Source organism: Bufo bufo, chromosome 1 (assembly GCF_905171765.1).
Source record: "Bufo bufo chromosome 1, aBufBuf1.1, whole genome shotgun sequence".
Lineage (NCBI taxonomy): Eukaryota > Metazoa > Chordata > Amphibia > Anura > Bufonidae > Bufo > Bufo bufo.
In genome coordinates, this window is record NC_053389.1 from 718,446,552 (window position 1) to 718,466,931 (window position 20,380).

The 20,380-nt window shown below is 42.9% G+C and overlaps 1 protein-coding gene and 1 non-coding gene across 4 annotated transcripts in view; both read right to left on the reverse strand.

Annotated features, from left to right (window-relative positions):
• Positions 1–1,125: 1,125 nt before the first annotated feature.
• Positions 1,126–20,380, reverse strand: part of TIPIN (TIMELESS interacting protein) — a 35,787-nt gene continuing 16,532 nt past the window's right edge. For all 3 annotated transcript variants that reach the window (XM_040414295.1, XM_040414293.1, XM_040414294.1), the window contains exons 2-8: positions 15,585–15,734; positions 12,923–13,022; positions 11,108–11,183; positions 8,672–8,794; positions 5,575–5,638; positions 3,761–3,958; positions 1,126–1,421 (exon numbers count right to left, since the gene is read on the reverse strand). In XM_040414295.1, coding sequence (XP_040270229.1) covers positions 1,201–1,421; positions 3,761–3,958; positions 5,575–5,638; positions 8,672–8,794; positions 11,108–11,183; positions 12,923–13,022; positions 15,585–15,717 — 915 coding nt within the window. In that variant the 5' untranslated portion in view covers positions 15,718–15,734 and the 3' untranslated portion in view covers positions 1,126–1,200. The remainder of the gene's footprint in view (positions 1,422–3,760; positions 3,959–5,574; positions 5,639–8,671; positions 8,795–11,107; positions 11,184–12,922; positions 13,023–15,584; positions 15,735–20,380) is intronic.
• On the reverse strand, positions 5,369–5,498 carry LOC120987508. The gene has a single exon (XR_005776104.1).

Sequence of the window (20,380 nt, forward strand, 5' to 3'; positions counted from 1 at the left end):
GCAATTAAGGCCGGCCCGCGAGACACTTAACCCCGCCTGACCAGCGGTGGCGCGAACGGCATCCGCCTGAAGTAGTGATATCGCTACCACCTCCGTGATGCCTGGTGTCCAAATCGGTGACCAGGCAGAGGGTTAAGACTGGAGAGGGATGTACTCACCAGCCTTCATCTGTGTTCTTGGCCCTTCCATTATAAATCAAATCGTTTTTATTAAATCAATAAATGCAGGATATTACAAAAACAATACATTGTCTTTTCTTACTTTATCCACCATGTGGAATCAGTGTACAGCAATATCCGTAGAAATATCAACAGTTATATCAAGTATCCAAACATAACAAGTACACTTGTAGAAACAAATATTGAGACAAGGAATTGCATAAGACCTAACAATCTCAGATCCCCTCCCCTCCCCCCTTCCCTACCACCTCCCAACCCTGTAAACTAGTCTTGAACCAACCCGAGCCTATATAACCACATGAGTATGAGATAACCAATCACTCCACAAGTTATCAAACTTCTGAGGACACCCTCTCTTCACATACACCCCTTTTTCCAATATCAGCATGTCATGTACCTTCCGTTCAAACTCACCCAGTGTAGGCGGACTTCCCTGGATCCACCTCATAGCCACCAGCTTCCTGGCCACATACAACAACCTCCCCACCGCAACCTTGACCGATTCAGTCCCTCCAATCTCAGACACATATCCCAATACACACACCTTGGGATCTTTTTGAATTTTCAACGTCATTTTACTATTAATCATATTCCTTACATCCTCCCAATAATTACCAATTACTGGACAAGACCACAGCATATGTAACAAATCCGCACCATCTTCCATACACTTTGGACACTTGTCATCAATTCTAACTCCAACCTTTTTTTAGGAACACCGGTGTTTTGTACACTCTATGTATGATAAATAGTTGGGACAGTTTGCCCTGTTCACTCAAGGACACCTTGGGGACTCCTTCCAATATTTCATCCCACTTATCCTTAGACAATTCCCCCAAGTCAGCCTCCCATTTCTTCATTCTTGAGAGCGGAAACCCCTCTAAGAATTTATCAAGTAAAAGAGCGTACACCTGTGATATCAGCCCTCTTTCCCTTTACTCTCGTTAACATACAAAACTTTAATGCAAACATGAAATAAAATATTTTAATATAAAACTAGATCTACACATACAGGTAGCAATTAATCTCCAGTCTCCTCTGAGTCTTCAAGTTTTTCAATAAAGAGCTCATTCTGTGCAGCAGAACTTTCTTCAATGACAGGGCTACTTGAGGGCTCTTGTTTCTGGGAGCAGATCTCAACTGCTTTATCTACTTCCTCCAACAAATCTGCATCAAAATCCTCCGGAATATCATCTGGATCTGTAGCGCTGGACTGAGATAGAGCTGCAGGAGCAGTAAGAGCTAAAGTAATAGAGAAAGAGGATGAAAAAAATATATATCTTGCACATTTATTGCAGAATCCCAACGCAACCAATTCTGTCTACTATGACATTTTGTACACGGCGACATATTCTGGCGGTGACTGGCCACCGTGGTTACCAGATACTGCATCATTAGCCAACAAATCACCATACCAGTTTCTAAACTACAAGCAGTGGGGATCCATACAACCGCACAGTGGAGCATTTATGGAAAATTTGCATTTTAAACCATTATAAAAACCATTTATTAGTTGCTTTCTATGAATCACACTGTAATAGGAGCCTGTCACACTGAAGGTGATGTGTATCAGTGGGAGGCTTAATACAGAGTAGGAAATAGGCAGTGTGATGAAACGCTGGATTTAAAGAAGACCTGTCTTTATTTTATTTAAAAGCTAATACCTCTTGGTCTCTGGATTTCAGCTACCCCCCCCCCCCCCCCCCAAGTGCGTCTTATGGGGCGAATACTAATGAGGCTTCCATTATGGAAGCGCTCAGTAGTACCAGTGGACCGGGAAGCCGTGAAGGCTCTGTACTCACCACTTCCTGGTCCTCGGCTGTGCAGTGACTGCGCACAGCATGAGGGCGCTCTGTGACATCACGCTGTGCGCACCAGTTTACAGCAGAACCGACAGCAGGAGGAAGAAGATCGTGGGCGGTGAGGAGCGTCGTCGTCCAGGAGAGGTAAGTGGTTTATTTATTTTGTGATCTGAGGTTGGGGGCTGCTGATCACATACTGTATGGCTGAGGGCTGATATGAGGCATGGGGGGGGGGGGGGGGTCCCATCTGAGGTGTGATTGGGGGTTTTTATATTGGGGTCTGACCTGAGGTCTTATTAACATTGGGGATCTGATTGGGGCTGTGAGCTGAGGTCTGATTAACATTGGGGGTCTGTATGCTGATCTGAGGTCTAATGAAAAAAATTTTTTTTCTTATTGTCCTCCTCTAAAACCTCGTGTCTTATGAGCCAATGCGTATTAAATGGCGAAAAATTTGCCCCTCTGTTCTCCTGCTACATTTTGACACTCAATATGTAAATCTGCAGTAAAGGTACAGGGTCTCCCTCAGCTCTCATCAGTGAGTGTTGCCTTCTCTGCCTTGCAGTGACGTTGTCCAATTAATATGGACTGCTTCACAGCGATGCAGAAGACACGTTCTCTCGAGATTCTCTCACTCTGTAAACAAAGTCTATGTGGAACCAATGCTGTTGTGACCGTAGGTGACTTGCTTACACTGGCTAATCCCACAGGGTAAGGTAAATCCTGCAAGAACAGTATGTCTTCTGCATCGCTGTGAAGCAGTCAGCATTGATTGGGCAGCGTCACAGCAAGGGAGAAGGCAACACCCCACTGAGGAGAGCTGAGATGTCCACCTCCCAGTACCTTTACTGCAGACTAACATATTGGGTGCTAAAATGGAGAAGGAGCCATAGTGGGAGAACGAAGTAGCCAACTGGAAAAAAATAAATAAAAACACAAAATGTGTTGACATCCAGAGACCAACAGGAACAACAAAAGACATTAGATTTCAAATAAAAAAAAATACCTTTAAAAAGGTGATCATATACCTAAGGCTACTTTCACACTTGCGGCAGAGTGATCCGGCAAGCAATTTCGCCGCCGGAACTGCAAAACGTATGCCAACCGATGGTATTAGTAAGACTGATCAGTCTTAAAATGCCTGATCAGACAAAAAAATTGCATTGAAATGCTGGATCCGTCTTTCCGGTGTCATCAGGCAAAACGGATCCGGCATTTATTTTTTTTCACCTTTTTTTCGATCTGCGCATGCACAGACTGGAAGGACGGATCCGGCACTAATACATTCCTTTGGGGAAAAAAATGCCTGATCCGGCACTCAGGCAAGACTTCATTTATTTTCGCTGGAGATAAAACCGTTTCATGCTACGGTTTTCTCTTTTGCCTGATCAGTCAAAATGACTGAACTGAAGACATCCTGATGCATCCTGAACGGATTACTCTCCATTCAGAATGCATAGGGATATAACTGATCAGTTCTTTTCCGGCATTGAGCCCTTTTGACAGAACTCCATGCCAGAAAAGAAAACCGCTAGTGTGAAAGTACCCCAAGATAGCTTTTTCCTAGATTTCTCTTTACCCTGAAACCTGCAGTCAGGGGGAAGAAGGATCAATCCTAGACACATTTGATTTCTGGCCTGTTAGTCCAGTTTTCATCTAGTGTGGACCAGAAAAGTTGGTGTATTTTTGCAATATTTTCCAAAGTTTATGTCACCTCCTCATATCCTTACTACTTTACAGTGTTACAATTAACTAACAGTTTTATGAATTAGTTTGTACCTTGACTGTCTGTTTGGACCTGCATTTTCAGCATTCTCTTCTCCATAGCCAAGCGCCTATTCCTTTCTATCCTCTGAAGCGTCTCCTCACTTAGTTCAACTACACTAGATTGAGAAACAGATGGAGGAGACGACTCTGCGAGTGCAGAAAATTCTTCAGAAGCAAAGTCCGGGACATCCTCCTCCTTCTGTATAACCACTGGGGATAGAAAAAAACAAAAAAACACAACAGCAATGACTTCTCTTCTCGGACATCTACCCAAACAAAGGGGTCATGCACCCAGGCTTATCACGACTCTGTACAATTCAATGACTAGTTATACATCAGGGGACAATAAAATCTTCCCACTCCTGATCTGTAACTGCTAGAACAATTTACTGCTACTGTTTACTTCTCTACTAATATAGATCTACTTTACATCACTTGTTCTACCTCACTGTGTTATAACCTGTCTAAGGAAGAAATCTGAGTAGTCTCAAAAACTTGCAATTTTGTCATGTTTAATAAGAACCTGAAAGGAATAAGAAGGGGGCACACTTTGAAATTAGTTGGGGGGTGGGGGATGAGAATTAATGTAACTAAGAGGCCAACTGCGTAACTAACTGGACAAAGTCCTCAAAAATAAAAATACAGCCACAAAATGGGATATTTTTAAAAGCATCCTAAAATCTAATTGTGAGAGGTACATACCTTATGGGAATAAAAGGTTAAGGAACAAGAAAAAAAAAAAAAAAGTGGATAAATAGAAATGGAAAGAAAGCAATAAATGACAAGAAGAAGAAAGCATTTAAAATCACTAAAGGAAAAAAATAGAATATGTAAAAGACAAATAAAAGCAGCCAAACTAGAGACCGAGAGATTACCAAAGAGTAAAACTAACCCTAAAATGTTCTTCAGTTACATAAATGGTTAAAAGTATAAATCTGAAGGTGTCGGCCCTTTACAGAGTAATGAGGGGGGAGTTAGAGAGCGGTAAGGAGAAAGCAAAGCTATTAAATATTTTTTTCTCCACTGTATTCACTAGAGATGAGCGAATTTCATATTTTGTTCACACTTCGTTTGGCGGTGAAAGGTGAATTGCGTTATGGATTCAGTTACCACGGGCCATAACGCAATTCTATGACAGAATGCATTGTCTATGGGCTGCAAAATGGATCCGTTTCCATTATGCAGGGGAGTCTTCCCCTGCCTGAGGAGGTGGTGATGGTAAGTTCATTAAAAGAGGGGCCTGGATGTATTTCTGGAGTGTAATATTACAGGCTATAGTTACTAGATGAGTTGTTGATCCAGGGAGTTATTCTGATCGGAGTAGGGAAGGATTTTTTTGTCCCCTAAAAAAATTGGCTTATACCTCAGTTTTTTTTTTTGCTGCCTTCCTCTGGATCAACAGGCTGAACTGGATGGACAAATGTCTTTTTTCAGCCTTATAAACTATGTATATGTAAATTATATCAAATATATTACTACAAATAACTTCTGGTTATGAATTCTTGGAAAACTTCTTGAAAGCTAACAGCAGCCAGCTGACTACGATGCCCCCCTTTCCTTTATGGATTTCAGTTATTAAAAACAAACCTGTAATAAAGATATTAAAAAGACCAGAACTTGAATGTATGGAGCCATCGCACAGGAAGCCTCACATCTTTCCAGGTCCTGTCGGCAGGAACCATTTTACTCTATGTGGCAGTCTAAAGTCACATTAAACGACTCATTAATGTAACGCTGGGGTATCTGCCACATCTTAAAAACACTTAGAGTTGCATACAAAAAAAAGGCATCACGGTTGTGATTTATAAACTGAACATGCAAAATACCTTCTTCACTAATGAAATCTTCATGCACAATAGGCAGATCCATGCGGATTCTTTTTAAGCAAGTCTAGGGAAAGAGCGGAAAAAATATAAAAATAAGATACCGTAAAGACTAACATTACTAGCCAAGGACGAGTTCACAACTATTTATTTCCTGTGTTCTGTTCCATTACAGGACCAGAACAAATGAAAATAACAGGAGTGCCAAATTCAGCACATAACCGGTCCCACCGACTATAATGGGATCTGTATTGTTTCCGTAAGGAGTCTGCTTTTCTTAGCAGAGAAAAAAGTCCACGCAGGATCTTCTCTGATGTTTTTGATGGAATCTGTGACAAAGGCTCTCAAATAGAGCCCGTACAGCAGGGGTGCACAACCCCCGGCCCCTGTCATGCTGGACATAAACACAGCTGATTGTCTGTCTATGCGATCAGATGTTTCTGATCTCAGTGGATTAAGGTCTCTTTCACAAGAGCGGATGCCATGCAGGTAATCCGCTGCGTGAAAGAGTGCCAAGTAGGGATCGACCGATATTGATTTTTTAGGGCCGATACCGATAATTTGTGAACTTTCAGGCCGATAATTTATACCGATATTCTGGGAATTTTCATTTTTGAGAAAAAAAATTCCTACACAAATCTGCTGAAAATTAATATGTTTATTGTTAATGTGTATTTTTTTGTTTATTGTAAATGTGTATTTTATTTTTTTTTTATAAATCTTTTTCATTTATACTTAATATTTTTGTGTTTTTTTTTTTACTAACTTTTAGCCCCCTTAGGGACTAGAACCCTTGTCCTATTCCCCCTGATAGATCTCTATCAGGGTGAATAGGAGCTCACACTGTCCCTGCTGCTCTGTGCATAGTGCACACAGCAGCATGGAGCTGAACATGGCAGCCAGGGCTTCAATAGCGTCCGGGCTGCCATGGTAACCGATTGGAGCCCCAGGATTACACAGCTGGGGCTCCGATCGGAGGAGCAGGGGAGAGGGGATCCTGTGGCCACTGCCACCAATGAGTAATACTGGGTGGGGGGGGGGGGGGCGCAGTGCGCCACCAATGAAGATAAGTCTCTCAATCATTCATATACAGGAGGCGGGAGCTGGCTGCAGAATCACATAGCCGGCTCCCGACCTCTATGAGCGGTAGCTGCGATCCGTGGCACCTGAGGAGTTAACTACCGCGGATCGCAGCTACCGCTCATAGAGGTCGGGAGCCGGCTATGTGATTCTGCAGCCAGCTCCCGCCTCCTGTATATGAATGAATGAGAGGCTTATCTTCATTGGTGGCGCAGTGGCCACAGCCCCTCCCCTCCTCTTATGTTCTCTCCTCTCATTGGCGGCAGCAGCAGCACAGGGGGAGGGAGACACGGCTTCCTTCTCCCCTGTGCTGCGGAGGGAACACAGAGAGCGCTGAGAGCAGCGCGTTCTGTGTTCCCAATAAGTTATCGGAATATCGGCAAAATAGATGCCGATAACGGTCAAAATCCTCAATATCGGCCGATAATATCGGCCAAACCGATAATCGGTCGATCCCTAGTGCCAAGCACCGCTCCAGACAGCAGAGACACCGAGCATTACCATGATTGATAATGTTACGTGCCTCTGATCTTTTTACTACAAAATCACAGTGAGAAAGTGGTCAGCGTGATTATGTAGTAAAAAGATCATGTTAATGCTCCGTGTCTCTGCTGTCCAGAGTGCGGCTTGGCTCTCTTTCACGCAGCAGATTAACCACACGGCATCCACTCGTGTGAAAGAGCCCTAAAGCTCCTGCAATCAAGGACCCCGAGTAGAAAGTCCTAAGTTTTTCTTTAATCAGTGCATAGCGCTCAGCAGCTGTGTCGCTTCCTCTATTGGACCTGGCGATTATGTCAAACATATGAAGGTTTAAGTGTCATGTAAAAATGCAGCAAAAAATATTTTAGTAGTCCAACAAAAAGTTTCTAATTATTAAGGGCCTTTTCCAGCCTGTCATTAAAGGGTTAACCAAGTGTAAAGTGCAGTATAAAAACTGACTGGGCCTCTCAGTCCAACAGTAAGGCCCCTTTCACACGGGTGAGTTTTCCACGCGGGTGCAATGCATGAGGTGAACGCATTGCACACACACTGAATCCGGACCCATTCACTTCAATGGGGCTGTGCACATGAGCGGCAATTTTCATGCATCACTTGTATGTTGCGTGAAAAATCGCAGCAAGCTCTATATTGTACGTTTTTCACGCAACGCAAGCAAGTGCGGAGCGATTTTCACACATAGTTGCTAGGTGACGATCGGGATGGGGACCTGATCTTTATTATTTTCCGTTATAACATGGTTGTAAGGGAAAATAGCATTCTTAATACAGAATGCTAAGTAAATTAGGGATGGAGGGGGTTAAAAAAAATAAAAAATTAAACTCACCTTACCCGCTACGCTAGGGAGGGTTGTCCCCGTCACCGCCTGCCATTGGCTCTTCCCCCTCCCCGACACCGGATGTTTTCATCCGCGCACGGGGAGAAGCAACGGCAGCCGTGCAGGGACCAAGTGCGGCGCAAGAAGCCAGGTAAGTAGAATCAGTGTGAGGGTAATTTCCAGCCTCAGATAACCCCTTTAAAGTCTATTGGATCAGTGAAAAACTGAATACACTCAGATGCAACTCTGACACAAAAACGGATACGGATCTGATTAAAAGCTGAAACCATATCACTCATGTGCACTCCTATTTATCCTATCTTTAGTTCCTTCTCCATAGGATATTTACAGGCGAGTAACACATACACTATAAGGTACACTCACATTTGGCAGATTTGTTGCAGACCTTTCTTAAACTGTCCAATTCACCTGCATAGTTTCCTGAAGTCCATGCACATGCTGCAGAAATAACTCCATGCAGAGGTATGAAATAAATTGTTTTGTTGCTGAAACGTCTGCAATGAATCTGCTGCATATGAATATACACTTACAAGGCATTAGCAGTCCGTTATGCAGAGATGCCACAGAGGTGGGGCAGGAACACTCATCAGGGTGGAAGGTCAATGCCACAATTAGTAGGCGAAATGGTTATTAAGTAAAGCAATCACAATTTAGGACAGCATGTTCTGCTCCATCCTCACTTACCTGTACTTCCTTCTTATTCCCTAGTGTTTCCAGGCGACTAAGAAAGTCCTCAAATTGCAATTTTGGAAACAGTCTGTGCGCCCAATTCTCCATCTGCCTCATGAGAACCTTCAAATCGTCTGCCTGTGAGAGACAGAGAACAACAAAATAGGTTTTCCAACTGAGGTCCCATCCATCTCCCAAGTCATGCAGATGCATTATATGAGGAGCACACTGCCTGCACTGGAAGGTGAGGAGCCACGCGTTCTTTTTACAGAATACTTTTTAGATTGGTAAACCGGTACTTAAAAAGGTTATGAACACCTTCAGGGGCAATTTTTTATCATTGCATTCTTCTCATTTTGGGCTGAAAATCATTTTTTTTTTTTCAGTTAAACTGTTAAAAAAAAAAAAAAAAAAAAAAAAAAAATGAGTTTTGGTTCTATAGCCTAACTTCCTTTCTGCTTCACCGCACAGTGAAGCTTGCACCGATGAGGTGATCTGTAGCAGTTACCTTTGAACTCCTGACAAACACTCATTTAAGTCATATTCTTATCAGTTTGAACAAAAAAACGGTTTACTAAAGACCAACTGATTTTTCTGTTGCCCAAAATGAGCAAAATACAATCATATACATTTACAATTTGGCACCATTTGTGCTATTTTAGTACCAAATACATACGGTAATTATTTCACTGTTTTGTCATATTAATAACTACAATTTAGGGACAGGCTCACAAAGGACTCCTTTGATTATAAATGAGTCATTTTATTTGCTGCACAATTTTGTGCTTTTTTATTATGGAATCTGCAACATATGCCCCTTACACAAACGTGAACCTAGCCTTAGATTTGTCCCGAGCATTAGGCTAGGGCTACATGGGTCACGCAACATTTTTTGTAATGACAATTAATGGTGTAACACTACTTAGATAGATTTTTTTGCAACTGTCATGTTGCAGTGCGACACCATTATCATTTTAAAATGACACACATGTCGCTGAGTAGCCCTAGCCCTACTGAGCAGTTAGCTTTTTCAAAACAATTGCGTAAAAATGTACTCTGACCACATGACGGACATATTTTCGTGAACCGTGTAGAACACCCCACTGTTTTAATGGCGGGGGACAGAAACAATTCCCCTTTTTTATCTCCTGTACTAATTACTTACAAACAAATCACAGTGGAATTTATAGGGTTACGAAAAGTTCCAATATAGACATCACAGAGAAAAATGACTTCATATAAAACATAACTTTTACTGCTGTTGGTTAAAATAATACCCCATCTTAGTATATATGTTAGGCTACGTCAAATGAATAGACAAGGCCTTACTTGGACGTATCAGGATAATGAAGTCCGATGTATAGAAAAATTTACGGCAACTTACAGTTAGATGACTGTGGACCTGGCCAAACGGTAGATAGAGAGGTGGTGGATAAGGGGAAGGGAACAATATCCCTAATACAACCCTCAATGTACCCCTGCCTACAGGCGGAGCACCCGCCCCCGAAAGGGGCGACCCCACCTCTCGGTGGCTAAACCCTCACTGTCGCCTATTGATACCCTGCCTATAAGGATCGATGATGTTCATCCCTTCTTGGCAAATTGTCCCGACGCGTTTCCCCAGACGTAATAAAGGCTGGTTCATCAGGGGACTCAGGATAGTTGATAGGTTCTTGCAGGGTTCAATAGATAGATAGATGCCCAACTGATAGTAGTGGGCAAAGACTCTGATAGTTGCATAGCAGACCTCCTGGTATAGTAAGGTGACCTTACTATACCAGGAGGTCTGCTATGCATCTATCTATTGAAACCTGCAAGAACCTAGCAGACCTCCTGGTATAGTAAGGTCACCTTACTATACCAGGAGGTCTGCTATGCAACTATCAGAGTCTTTGCCCACTACTATCAGTTGGGCATCTATCTATCTATTGAACCCTGCAAGAACCTATCAACTATCCTGAGTCCCCTGATGAACCAGCCTTTATTACGTCTGGGGAAACGCGTCGGGTCAATTTCCCAAGAAGGGACGAACATCATCGATCGTTATAGGCAGGGTATCAATAGGCGACAGTGAGGGTTTAGCCACCGAGAGGTGGGGGGGTCGCCCCTTTCGGGGCGGGTGCTCCGCCTGTAGGCAGGGGTACATTGAGGGTTGTATTAGGGATATTGTTCTCTTCCCCTTATCCACCACCTCTCTATCTACCGTTTGGCCAGGTCCACAGTCATCTAACTGTAAGTTGCCGTAAATTTTTCTATACATCGGACTTCATTATCCTGATACGTCCAAGTAAGGCCTTGTCTATTCATTTGACGTAGCCTAACATATATACTAAGATGGGGTATTATTTTAACCAACAGCAGTAAAAGTTATGTTTTATATGAAAAGTCATTTTTCTCTGCGATGTCTAATTACTTACAAAACACAAAATGACCACAAGTGTCACAGCTCACCTCATGTCCCTTGCCTTTGAATTTTGTGCCATCAAACAGATTCCTTAAAGCAGGCAAGCCCCGCTGTGAAGTGAGCCTAGAGGGAAATACATTAGAAGACACAGGACAAAATGTACTAAAATGACAAGCAGGTTTAGGGTACTTTCACACTAGCGTTTTTCTTTTCCGGCATAGAGTTCCGTCCTAGGGGGCTCTATACTGGAAAAGAACTGATCAGTTTCATCCCCATGCATTCTGAATGGAGAGCAATCCGTTCAGGATGCCTTCAGTTCAGTTTACTTTTCAGGACGGAGATAAAACCGTAGCATGCTGCGGTATTATCTCCGTCCTGAACAGTCAAAAAGACTGAACTGAAGACATCCTGAACAGATTGCTCTCCATTCAGAATGCATGGGGATGAAACTGATCAGTTATTTTCCGGTATTTAGCCACTAGGACGGAACTCTATGGCAAAAAAGAAAAACGCAAGTGTGAAAATACCCTTAGTGATGATCCACAGCAAAATTCACAGGGGTCTCTTACACTGTATTGTATGCCCCGTGCGGATGTACTTTAAGACTGCACTACTGCATTTACTGAAAAACTATCTTTTATATAAAAAGAGCACAACATGTCAGTTAGTCGTGGTTTGCATGGATAAATCAGACCTATCACAAGAAGAGATGTCAGTGTAATGCCAATCACCTCTGTATGGTGGGCAGGCTCTCGCAATACATTTATTTACAACTGCACCAATTGAAACTGACCTAATACAGCGTACGCAATTACATCCCCTTTCCACATTACACTGGACATGTTCCATTTTCTGGATGTTTCTGGAAATTTATCTAACAGTTCCACACACTTCCAGTGGTCTGAACACAGCTGAGGCAGAGAAGACTTCATTTTCCTCCAATTCACCCACATTCATCTCTGTGTAGACTGCCTGAGCGATTTTGTTTGCAATCGAACATTTTATATATATAAAAAATAATAATAATTCTGCCCATTCCTTTGACAGCTCCTTTTATATAAGCCCATCACTTAAGTGTTCACACACTAGGATAAATCAGATATGTATTTTTGAAGAATCTATCAGCAGAAATCCAATGCCAGCGGATCTGCATGTGGATTAGTCATTCAATGAGACTAATCCACAGCCGTTCTGAACAGAGCATAAAAAATACCCAATTGACTTGCATTAGCTACAAAATGTTGGCAATTCTTTCAGGATGAAAGTGTGGATGCCATACTTAAATGCTGAATGGGTGAACAAGGCCTAAGGGTGAATTCACACATTCTGGCACACAACTGTGCCCGTTGGCTGTGTGCACCCTGCATCGTGGTGCAGACCCACTGACTTCAAGAATAGAACATAACCCATACTTTGAGGCGTGGCCGCATGGCCCCATAAGCACATGGAAGGACTTCCGTGTGCTACCGGGCCCGTGGGGCCACGCCACAAAAGATAAGACATGTCCTATCTTTGGCCACTTTTTGCAGATCATGGACCCATTGAAGTCATTGTGTCCGCACCACGATGCAGGGTGCACACAGCCGGTGTCCGTGTTTTGTGGATCTGCAGTTCGCCAAACAAACACAGTTGTGTTAATAGAGCCTCCTGCAAATTAAAAACAGTTCCACAGGTAATAATGAACGGTGGTGTTCTGGTGGCAAGCACACAGATTTCTGCAAGCCCATTCAGATGAACCAGACAATCATAGAAATTTCTGCAAGTAGTCTGCCTCATGGGAATATGCCATAATTATAAAAATCCCACACACCTCATCAGGTGCCATTTGATAGATGAAAAGAATTAGAGTATTTAGCACATACCGCTGAGCATCTAGTTTTGGCTGCGGTCTCTTTACGACTCTTCTGGCAGGCTTTGGCGCTTCCTCTGGTTGTGTTTCTCCCATGTTCCTAGTCCAGTCATCTTCAAAGAAATTAATAAGTAGCTTTATATTCAAGACAAACGCAGAACAGAAAAAGAAACAGGACAACGACTAATCTGAAAACAGCATTGTTTGCCGAAAACTGAAGAGAATAAGGTTCATAACATTTCAAGGCTTTGCACATCTTTGAAGCAGAGAGAAAAATATATAAAATCTCTCCCCTTTCCTGTGTGTGGGCTTCTCTCCATCTATACCATGATACATTATAGCCTGTGTGATCTGCACTCCCTGAAGACTTAGATGCTCTCCTCACTATGATCTACTGTGTACAACTTCTCCCTTGGCCAAAACAGGCAAGAGCGGATTGTTGTTGCTCACAAGAAGATCAGTTATGAACCCCTCTTTGGAACAGAACATACATTAACCGCCTCACATCCGCCCATAGGATATAAACGTCTTATGGGTGGACGTCTATTTCTAACAGCACGTTTTAAAACGTCCTGTCAGAAATAGCAGCTGCACGCTAATCGTGCAGCTGCTGATCGGGTTGCCCGCTGTCAGTGACAGCAGGGCAACCCTAAGACAAGGCAGGGACAGTGCCCAGGTGTCCCTGCCTTCACGATCGCTGCAGACACAGCGCTCACTGAGCGCTGTGTCTGCAGAGCAGGAAGCGCTGTGCGCTTCCTGTTCCGGCCCGGCGGTCATGTGACCGCCGTGACCGGAGAGTGCAGGAGCTGTATGAGGTCTCTCAGAGACCTCGATCAGCCCTGCTGTGAGGCTGTACAGCGCAGGATTGCTGCTGTACAGCCTCTATAGGGGTGCATTTGTCCTGTAACTGGGGCTACTATGTCAGCCCCAGTTACAGGAGAAATCAACAGTGTAAAAAAAAATAAAAAGTGAAGTAAATGTCCCCCAGAGGTCTTGTATGACCTTATGGGGGACGAAAAGTGTAAAATAAAATAAAATAAAGGGTTGAAAAAATAAAATAAAAAAAAGTTTCACATGTAAAAAAAAAAAAAAAAAAATCCCAAGTAAGGAATAAAAAAAAAAATTAAAAATAGAAAAAATAAAATAGACATATTTAGTATTGCCGCGTCCGTAAAATACCAGCTCTATAAAAATATCACATGACCTAACCCCTCGGGTGAACACCATAAAAAAAAATATAAAAAAAACTGTGTCAAAACAAGCAATTTTTGTCACCTTGCATCACAAAAGGTGCAACACCAAGTGATCAAAAACACGTATGTCCCACAAAATGGTACCAATAAAACCGTCACCTCATCCCGCAAAAAATGAGCCCCTACATAAGAAAATCTCTCAAAAAATAAAAAAACTATAGCTCTCAGAACATGGACACATTAAAACATAATTTTTGGTTTCAAAAATGCTATTATTGTGTAAAACTTTAATAAATGAGAAAAAGTATACATATTAGGTATCGCCACGTCCGTAACAATCTGCTCTATAAAAATGTCACTTGACTGAACCCCTCAGGTGAACGCTGTAAAAATAAATAAATAGAAACTGTGCTAAAACAACCAATTTTTTGGTCACCTTGCCCCATAAAGTGTTATAATGAATGATCAAAAAATCATATGTACCCAAAAATAGTACTAATAAAACTGGCACCTTATCCCCTAGTTTCCAAAATGGGGTCACTTCTTGGGAGTTTCTACTGTAAGGGTGCATCAGGGGGCTTCAAATGGGACATGGCATCTAAAAACCATGTGGAGTTCCTTTCCTTCTGCGCCCTGCCGTGTGCCCATACAGCAGTTTACGACCACATGTGGGGTGTTTCTGTAAACCGCAGAATCTGGGTAATAAATATTGGAGTTTTGTTTGGCTGTTAACCATCGATGTGTTAAAGAAAAAAATTGATTAAAATGGAAAATCTGCCAAAAAAAGTGAAATTTAAAAATTTGATCTCCATTTTCCTTTAATTCTTGTGGAACGCCTAAAGGGTTAACAAAGTTTGTAAAATCGGTTTTGAATACCTTGAGGGGTGTAGTTTCTACAATGGGGTCATTTATGGGGGTATCCACTATGTAGGCCCCACAAAGTGACTTCAGACCTGAACTGGTCCTTATAAAGTGGGTTTTGGCAATTTTCTTAAAAATTTGAAGAATTGCTTCTAAACTTCTAAGCCTTCTAACGTCCAAAAAAAATAAAATGACATTTCCAAAATGATGCCAACATAAAGTAGACATATGGGGAATGTTAAATAAATATTTTATGAGGTATCACTTTCTGTTTTAAAAGCAGAGAAATTGAAATTTAGAAAATTGCGAATTTTTCAAATTTTTGGGTAAATTTGGGATTTTTTCATAAATAAAGGTGAAATATTTTGACTCAAATTTATGACTATCATGAAGTACAATGTGTCACGAGAAAACAATCTCTGAATGACTTGGATAAATAAAGGCGTTCCAAAGTTATTACCACATAAAGTGAGATATGTCAGTTTTGCAAAATTTGGCCTGGTCAGGAAGGGGGCAAAGGGCCCAGATGGGAAGTGGTTAATTCATCTGTCTGAATCTGATATCAGCATTATCATGATGTAATATACAACTAAGAAGTCCATGTAGACTTTCAACAGCTACCTCCATTAGCTAAGTCTTCATTGTCATCATCCGCCGCACCAGGAGAACGTGGTGGTGGTAAAGGAGGGAAACTTTCATCTTCTGTGTGTTCGTAATCCGGCATGTCAAACAGGTCATTTTCTAGTCGATCCATCGTCTTTGTGACAGATTCTACACAAGAAGCAGCATAAATATTACTTCAAGAATAAGTACTTACATACACAACATGACTAAGCAAGACCATACTTATACCAAACACAATAAGGCAACTTCTCGCAAGACTACAGGTAAGCTCAACATTTCTGTCCAGGTTCAGTTAAAAAAGAAAAACAAAAAAACAACATGGTCAAGTGGAGTACACTGTTTAATCTTCTGGCTTATTAGTAAATGAAATACGTTTGAATACAGATTTCGGGTACAGTCAGTGGAGAGCATTTGGGTGTGCTATGAAGTACCTAAAATCTTTCCCGCTGATAGTAGCCCCGTGATCACTAGAAAAAGGAGTCAGGCACTCTCCATAGAAGCCTATAAATGTGGATACCTCTAAAATGATTGAGCCAAGAACACCCTACCATAGAGCAATAAATGGATAAGGCTACTTTCACACTTGCAGCAGTGTGATCCGGCGGGCAGTTCCCTCGTCGGAACTGCCTGCCGGATCCGCCTGTGACTGAAAGCATTTGTGAGACTGATCCAGATGCAGATCCGTCTCACAAATGCATTGCAAGAACGGATCCGTCTCTGCTTGTCATGCGGACAGACGGATCCGTCTTGTACCTTTTTTCAATTTTTTTTTCACATTTTTACCGGTCTGCGCATGAGCAGGCCGGAAGGACGGAACCGGCATCCGGCACTAATACATTCCTATGGGGAAAAATGCAGGATACGACATTCAGGCAAGTCTTCAGTTTTTTTCGCCGGAGATAAAACCGTAGCATGCTACGGTTTTATCTTTTGCCTGATCAGTCAAATCAACTGAACTGAAGACATCCTGAACAGATTACTCTCCATTCAGAATGCATGGGGATATACCTGATCAGTTCTTTTCCGGTATAGAGCCCAAACTTCCGAACTCAATGCCGGAAATGAAAAACGCTAGTGTGAAAGTAGCCTAAGGCAGACCAAATGTGCAGTCTTATAGAACTTGCTAGTTGGAAAGGTAGGCAACATAATAGATTTCTGAAGTTATGGAGTCCCTGGAGGGCCTTTCGGGATTGTGGGACTTTACGATGTGTACTTTTTAGCTGCCGCAGATTGGATGAACACTACTGTCACAGCAGTCTCTTGTTGTCAGATATAATATACTGGGTTCCGTACATTAGACAACGGGACATTTCAAGAACAGCCAGTACTAAAGCGAGTCTTCAATAGTACTACAAGTCCCAGTTCAAGCACAGGAGGGCTAGTGCATTGAACATTAATTATATCTTAAGTGGATGCCATGTTTCACTACAAGTGGATGCCATGTTTCACTACAAATAAGGTAAATCAAAGCATATATGGTATACACCTACGAAAAGAATAAGAAAAAGATACGGCCTTGTGATGTTTCAAAAGATTTAAGCAAGCGCTCTAATGTTTTAATTTTAAACATACACACTATTTATCATAGTTCCCTTTATCTAGATACCTAGTACCTACCCCCTTCCAACTCTACCTTTTTGGGCACCAAGAAAAAGAGTTACTAATTTATACTAGAGGCACCATTGGGGGCATTTTATATACAAGGGGATTTTTACATATAGGATGGCACTGTGGGAGACTTTATATATACTGGGGCTACTATGGGAGCATTATAGAAACTAGGAGCATTACAAGGAGGTCATTATAGATATCGGGGGGGGGGGGGGGGCCCTGCAGGGGTTAGGATGCTATATATATTTTTTTTAAACCAATGAATTCCATCTGTTTTCCATGGCGGCAGAGGAGACATCCTGGTTTTGTGCACACAGGTCTGCACTCCAGCCAATCCATGTCCCACGAATCGAATAAACACTTGGGCAACCCCTTTACAGGTGTTAAAATAACAAAAAAATTAACACTCACCCTTTTTCTCTGCCGATCCCTGGTCCTCTCCTCTACGGCAGAGGTGACGTTCGGTGCACACAGGTCACCGCTCCAGCTAATCAGTGACCTCAGAAGTGATGTGCCGTGTACGCCTGAGGCTAGTGATTGGCTGCATGGTGACCTGTGTGCACAGAACGTCAGTGGCAGGGAGGACTGGAGAGCAGCACTGGAAGAAAAAGGGATATATCACTTCTTTTGTTATTTTAGAGCACATGTACAAGGGCTAAAATGTATTATTTAACCAGCCCTCTTGCATCATGGGTGACGTCACCTGTAATGCTAGGAAAGCAGGAGCAGGCCGTGATCGTGAACTGCTATTGGCTGCAGCCCCCCCCCCCCTCCCCCCTCCAAATCATCGCTGGATGTTTTAATCTGCGCGACTGCGGTGGTCGTGCAGGGATCCAGAGGGACGCGGGTGACAGAACTTCGGGAAAAAGTCAGCCCACTAGGCACACTGCATATAAATATTGTTTATTAGTTATGTCTACAGACTTCATTTAGCCTCTGACTGTATCCGAGAGGATCTCATTACTCATATGTCACATGAGAAATTCAGCCATGAGCGGATCACCTATGTGCTGAGCCCCACAGTGCAGGTCCTGTATAATAGGAAAGGGATTACCCTACCCTCAGCCAAATCAGGATTATTCACCATGGATGATCCCTAGAGGCTGTACACACAAGTAACATGAGAAAGGTTCTTCTGTACTTACTGTGTGCTGTAAACCACGGCCCCACTTTACTAATATGTCGGCACTTGTAAACCGTCTAAAAAGTGGCACAACTAGTGAACTAGGGGTTCTTTCTACTGGAAAAGGGGGTGGTGATTAGCAGGAAGAGGCATAGCTGTGCGGGAAAGGTGCATGACCTAAGTTGTGACGTTTTGCGCCAAAGCTGCACTACAATTCTAGTGTAAAATTCTTCCTGAAAGTAAGGGTCCATTCACACGTCCGTTTTTTCTTTCCTGATCTGTTCCGTTTTTTGCTGAACAGATCTGGACCCATTCATTTTCAATGGGTCCTGGAAAAAAAACGGACAGCTCAATGTCTGATTTTTTTCAGGACCCATTGAAAATGAATGGGTCCAGATCTGTTCAGCAAAAAACGGAACAGATCAGGAAAGAAACAACGGACGTGTGAATGGAGCCTAAGGCTACTTTCACATGTGCGTTTTTTCAATTCTGGTTTTGAGATCCGGCAGGTTATTTTCCCATTCATTGTCAATCCTTTCATCCGTTCCGTTATGTTGCTGGACACAAAACCTCTGCAAGCTGCAGTTTTGTGTCCCGTTTGTGAAATAGAACTAACCTGCTCCGGCATGAAAATCAATTGTGAAAAAAAATTGATCCGGCGCCTATTGACTTACAAGGATTTTCATACTGTATCCGGTATGTTGAGTTTTGATTTAATACAACCAGATCCGGCCGAAACTGATGCATGCAAAAGCATTAAATAGCACGGATCAGTTTAATCCCGAGAGTTTAATTAACTCTGCCGGATCTCAAAACCATAATTAAAGAGTAACTAAACCTGTGTGTGAAATTTTAATATGATGTCTCTAATGCGCTAATAAAACTTTTTCTAATATACTTAATTTTATATTTTTCTTAGTCTTTTCCCTCCCTAAAGTGCACCATTACCTGTGCACTTAAAGGGGTTGTCCGGGTTCAGAGCTCAACCGGCTCTGATGGACGGGCTTTAGGGCTGCCCTAGCCGTTTTACAGGCTAGGGCAGCCCTAAAGCCCGCCCATCAGTGCTGGTGACGTCACCAGGCTCACTGCTTGGCGGAAGCTTCCACCTGGCAGTCCCATGGAGAGCCCGGTACGTCACCGGAACTCCAGAAAATGCCTTTGCCCTGTGCGATTTAGGTTGGTATATAAAATGAGAATGCTCGGACTGGGAGAAAACATCTGTATGTGGGTAAGTAACTGGCTGAGGGATAGAAAACAGAGGGTGGTTATTAACGGTACATACTCAGATTGGGTCACTGTCACTAGTGGGGTACCTCAGGGGTCAGTACTAGGCACTATTCTCTTCAATATACACTGCTCAAAAAAATAAAGGGAACACTTAAAGAGGACCTTTCACCAGAGGAAAGCCTCTAAACTAACTATACAGAAGTGTAGAGCGGCGCCCAGGGATCCCACTGCACTTACTGTTATCCCCGGGCGCCGCTCCGTTCTCCGGTTATAGCCTCCGGTATGTTCGTAGTTAGGCTCCACCCACTTGATCCTGCCGGCGTCTTCTTCTCCTATGCTGTAGCGCTGGCCAATCGCAGCGCTCAGCTCATAGCCTTGTGCTCTTCACAGATAAAAGCAGGTTCACACTGAGCACATGTGACAGACATGACAGAGTCTGGAGACGCCGTGGAGAACGTTCTGCTGCCTGCAACATCCTCCAGCATGACCGGTTTGGCATTGGGTCAGTAATGGTGTGGGGTGGCATTTCTTTGGAGGGCCGCACAGCCCTCCATGTGCTCGCCAGAGGTAGCCTGACTGCCATTAGGTACCGAGATGAGATCCTCAGACCCCTTGTCAGACCATATGCTGGTGCGGTTGGCCCTGGGTTCCTCCTAATGCAAGACAATGCTAGACCTCATGTGGCTGGAGTCTGTCAGCAGTTCCTGCAAGACGAAGGCATTGATGCTATGGACTGGCCTGCCCGTTCCCCAGACCTGAATCCAATTGAGCACATCTGGGACATCATGTCTCGCTCTATCCACCAACGTCACGTTGCACCACAGACTGTCCA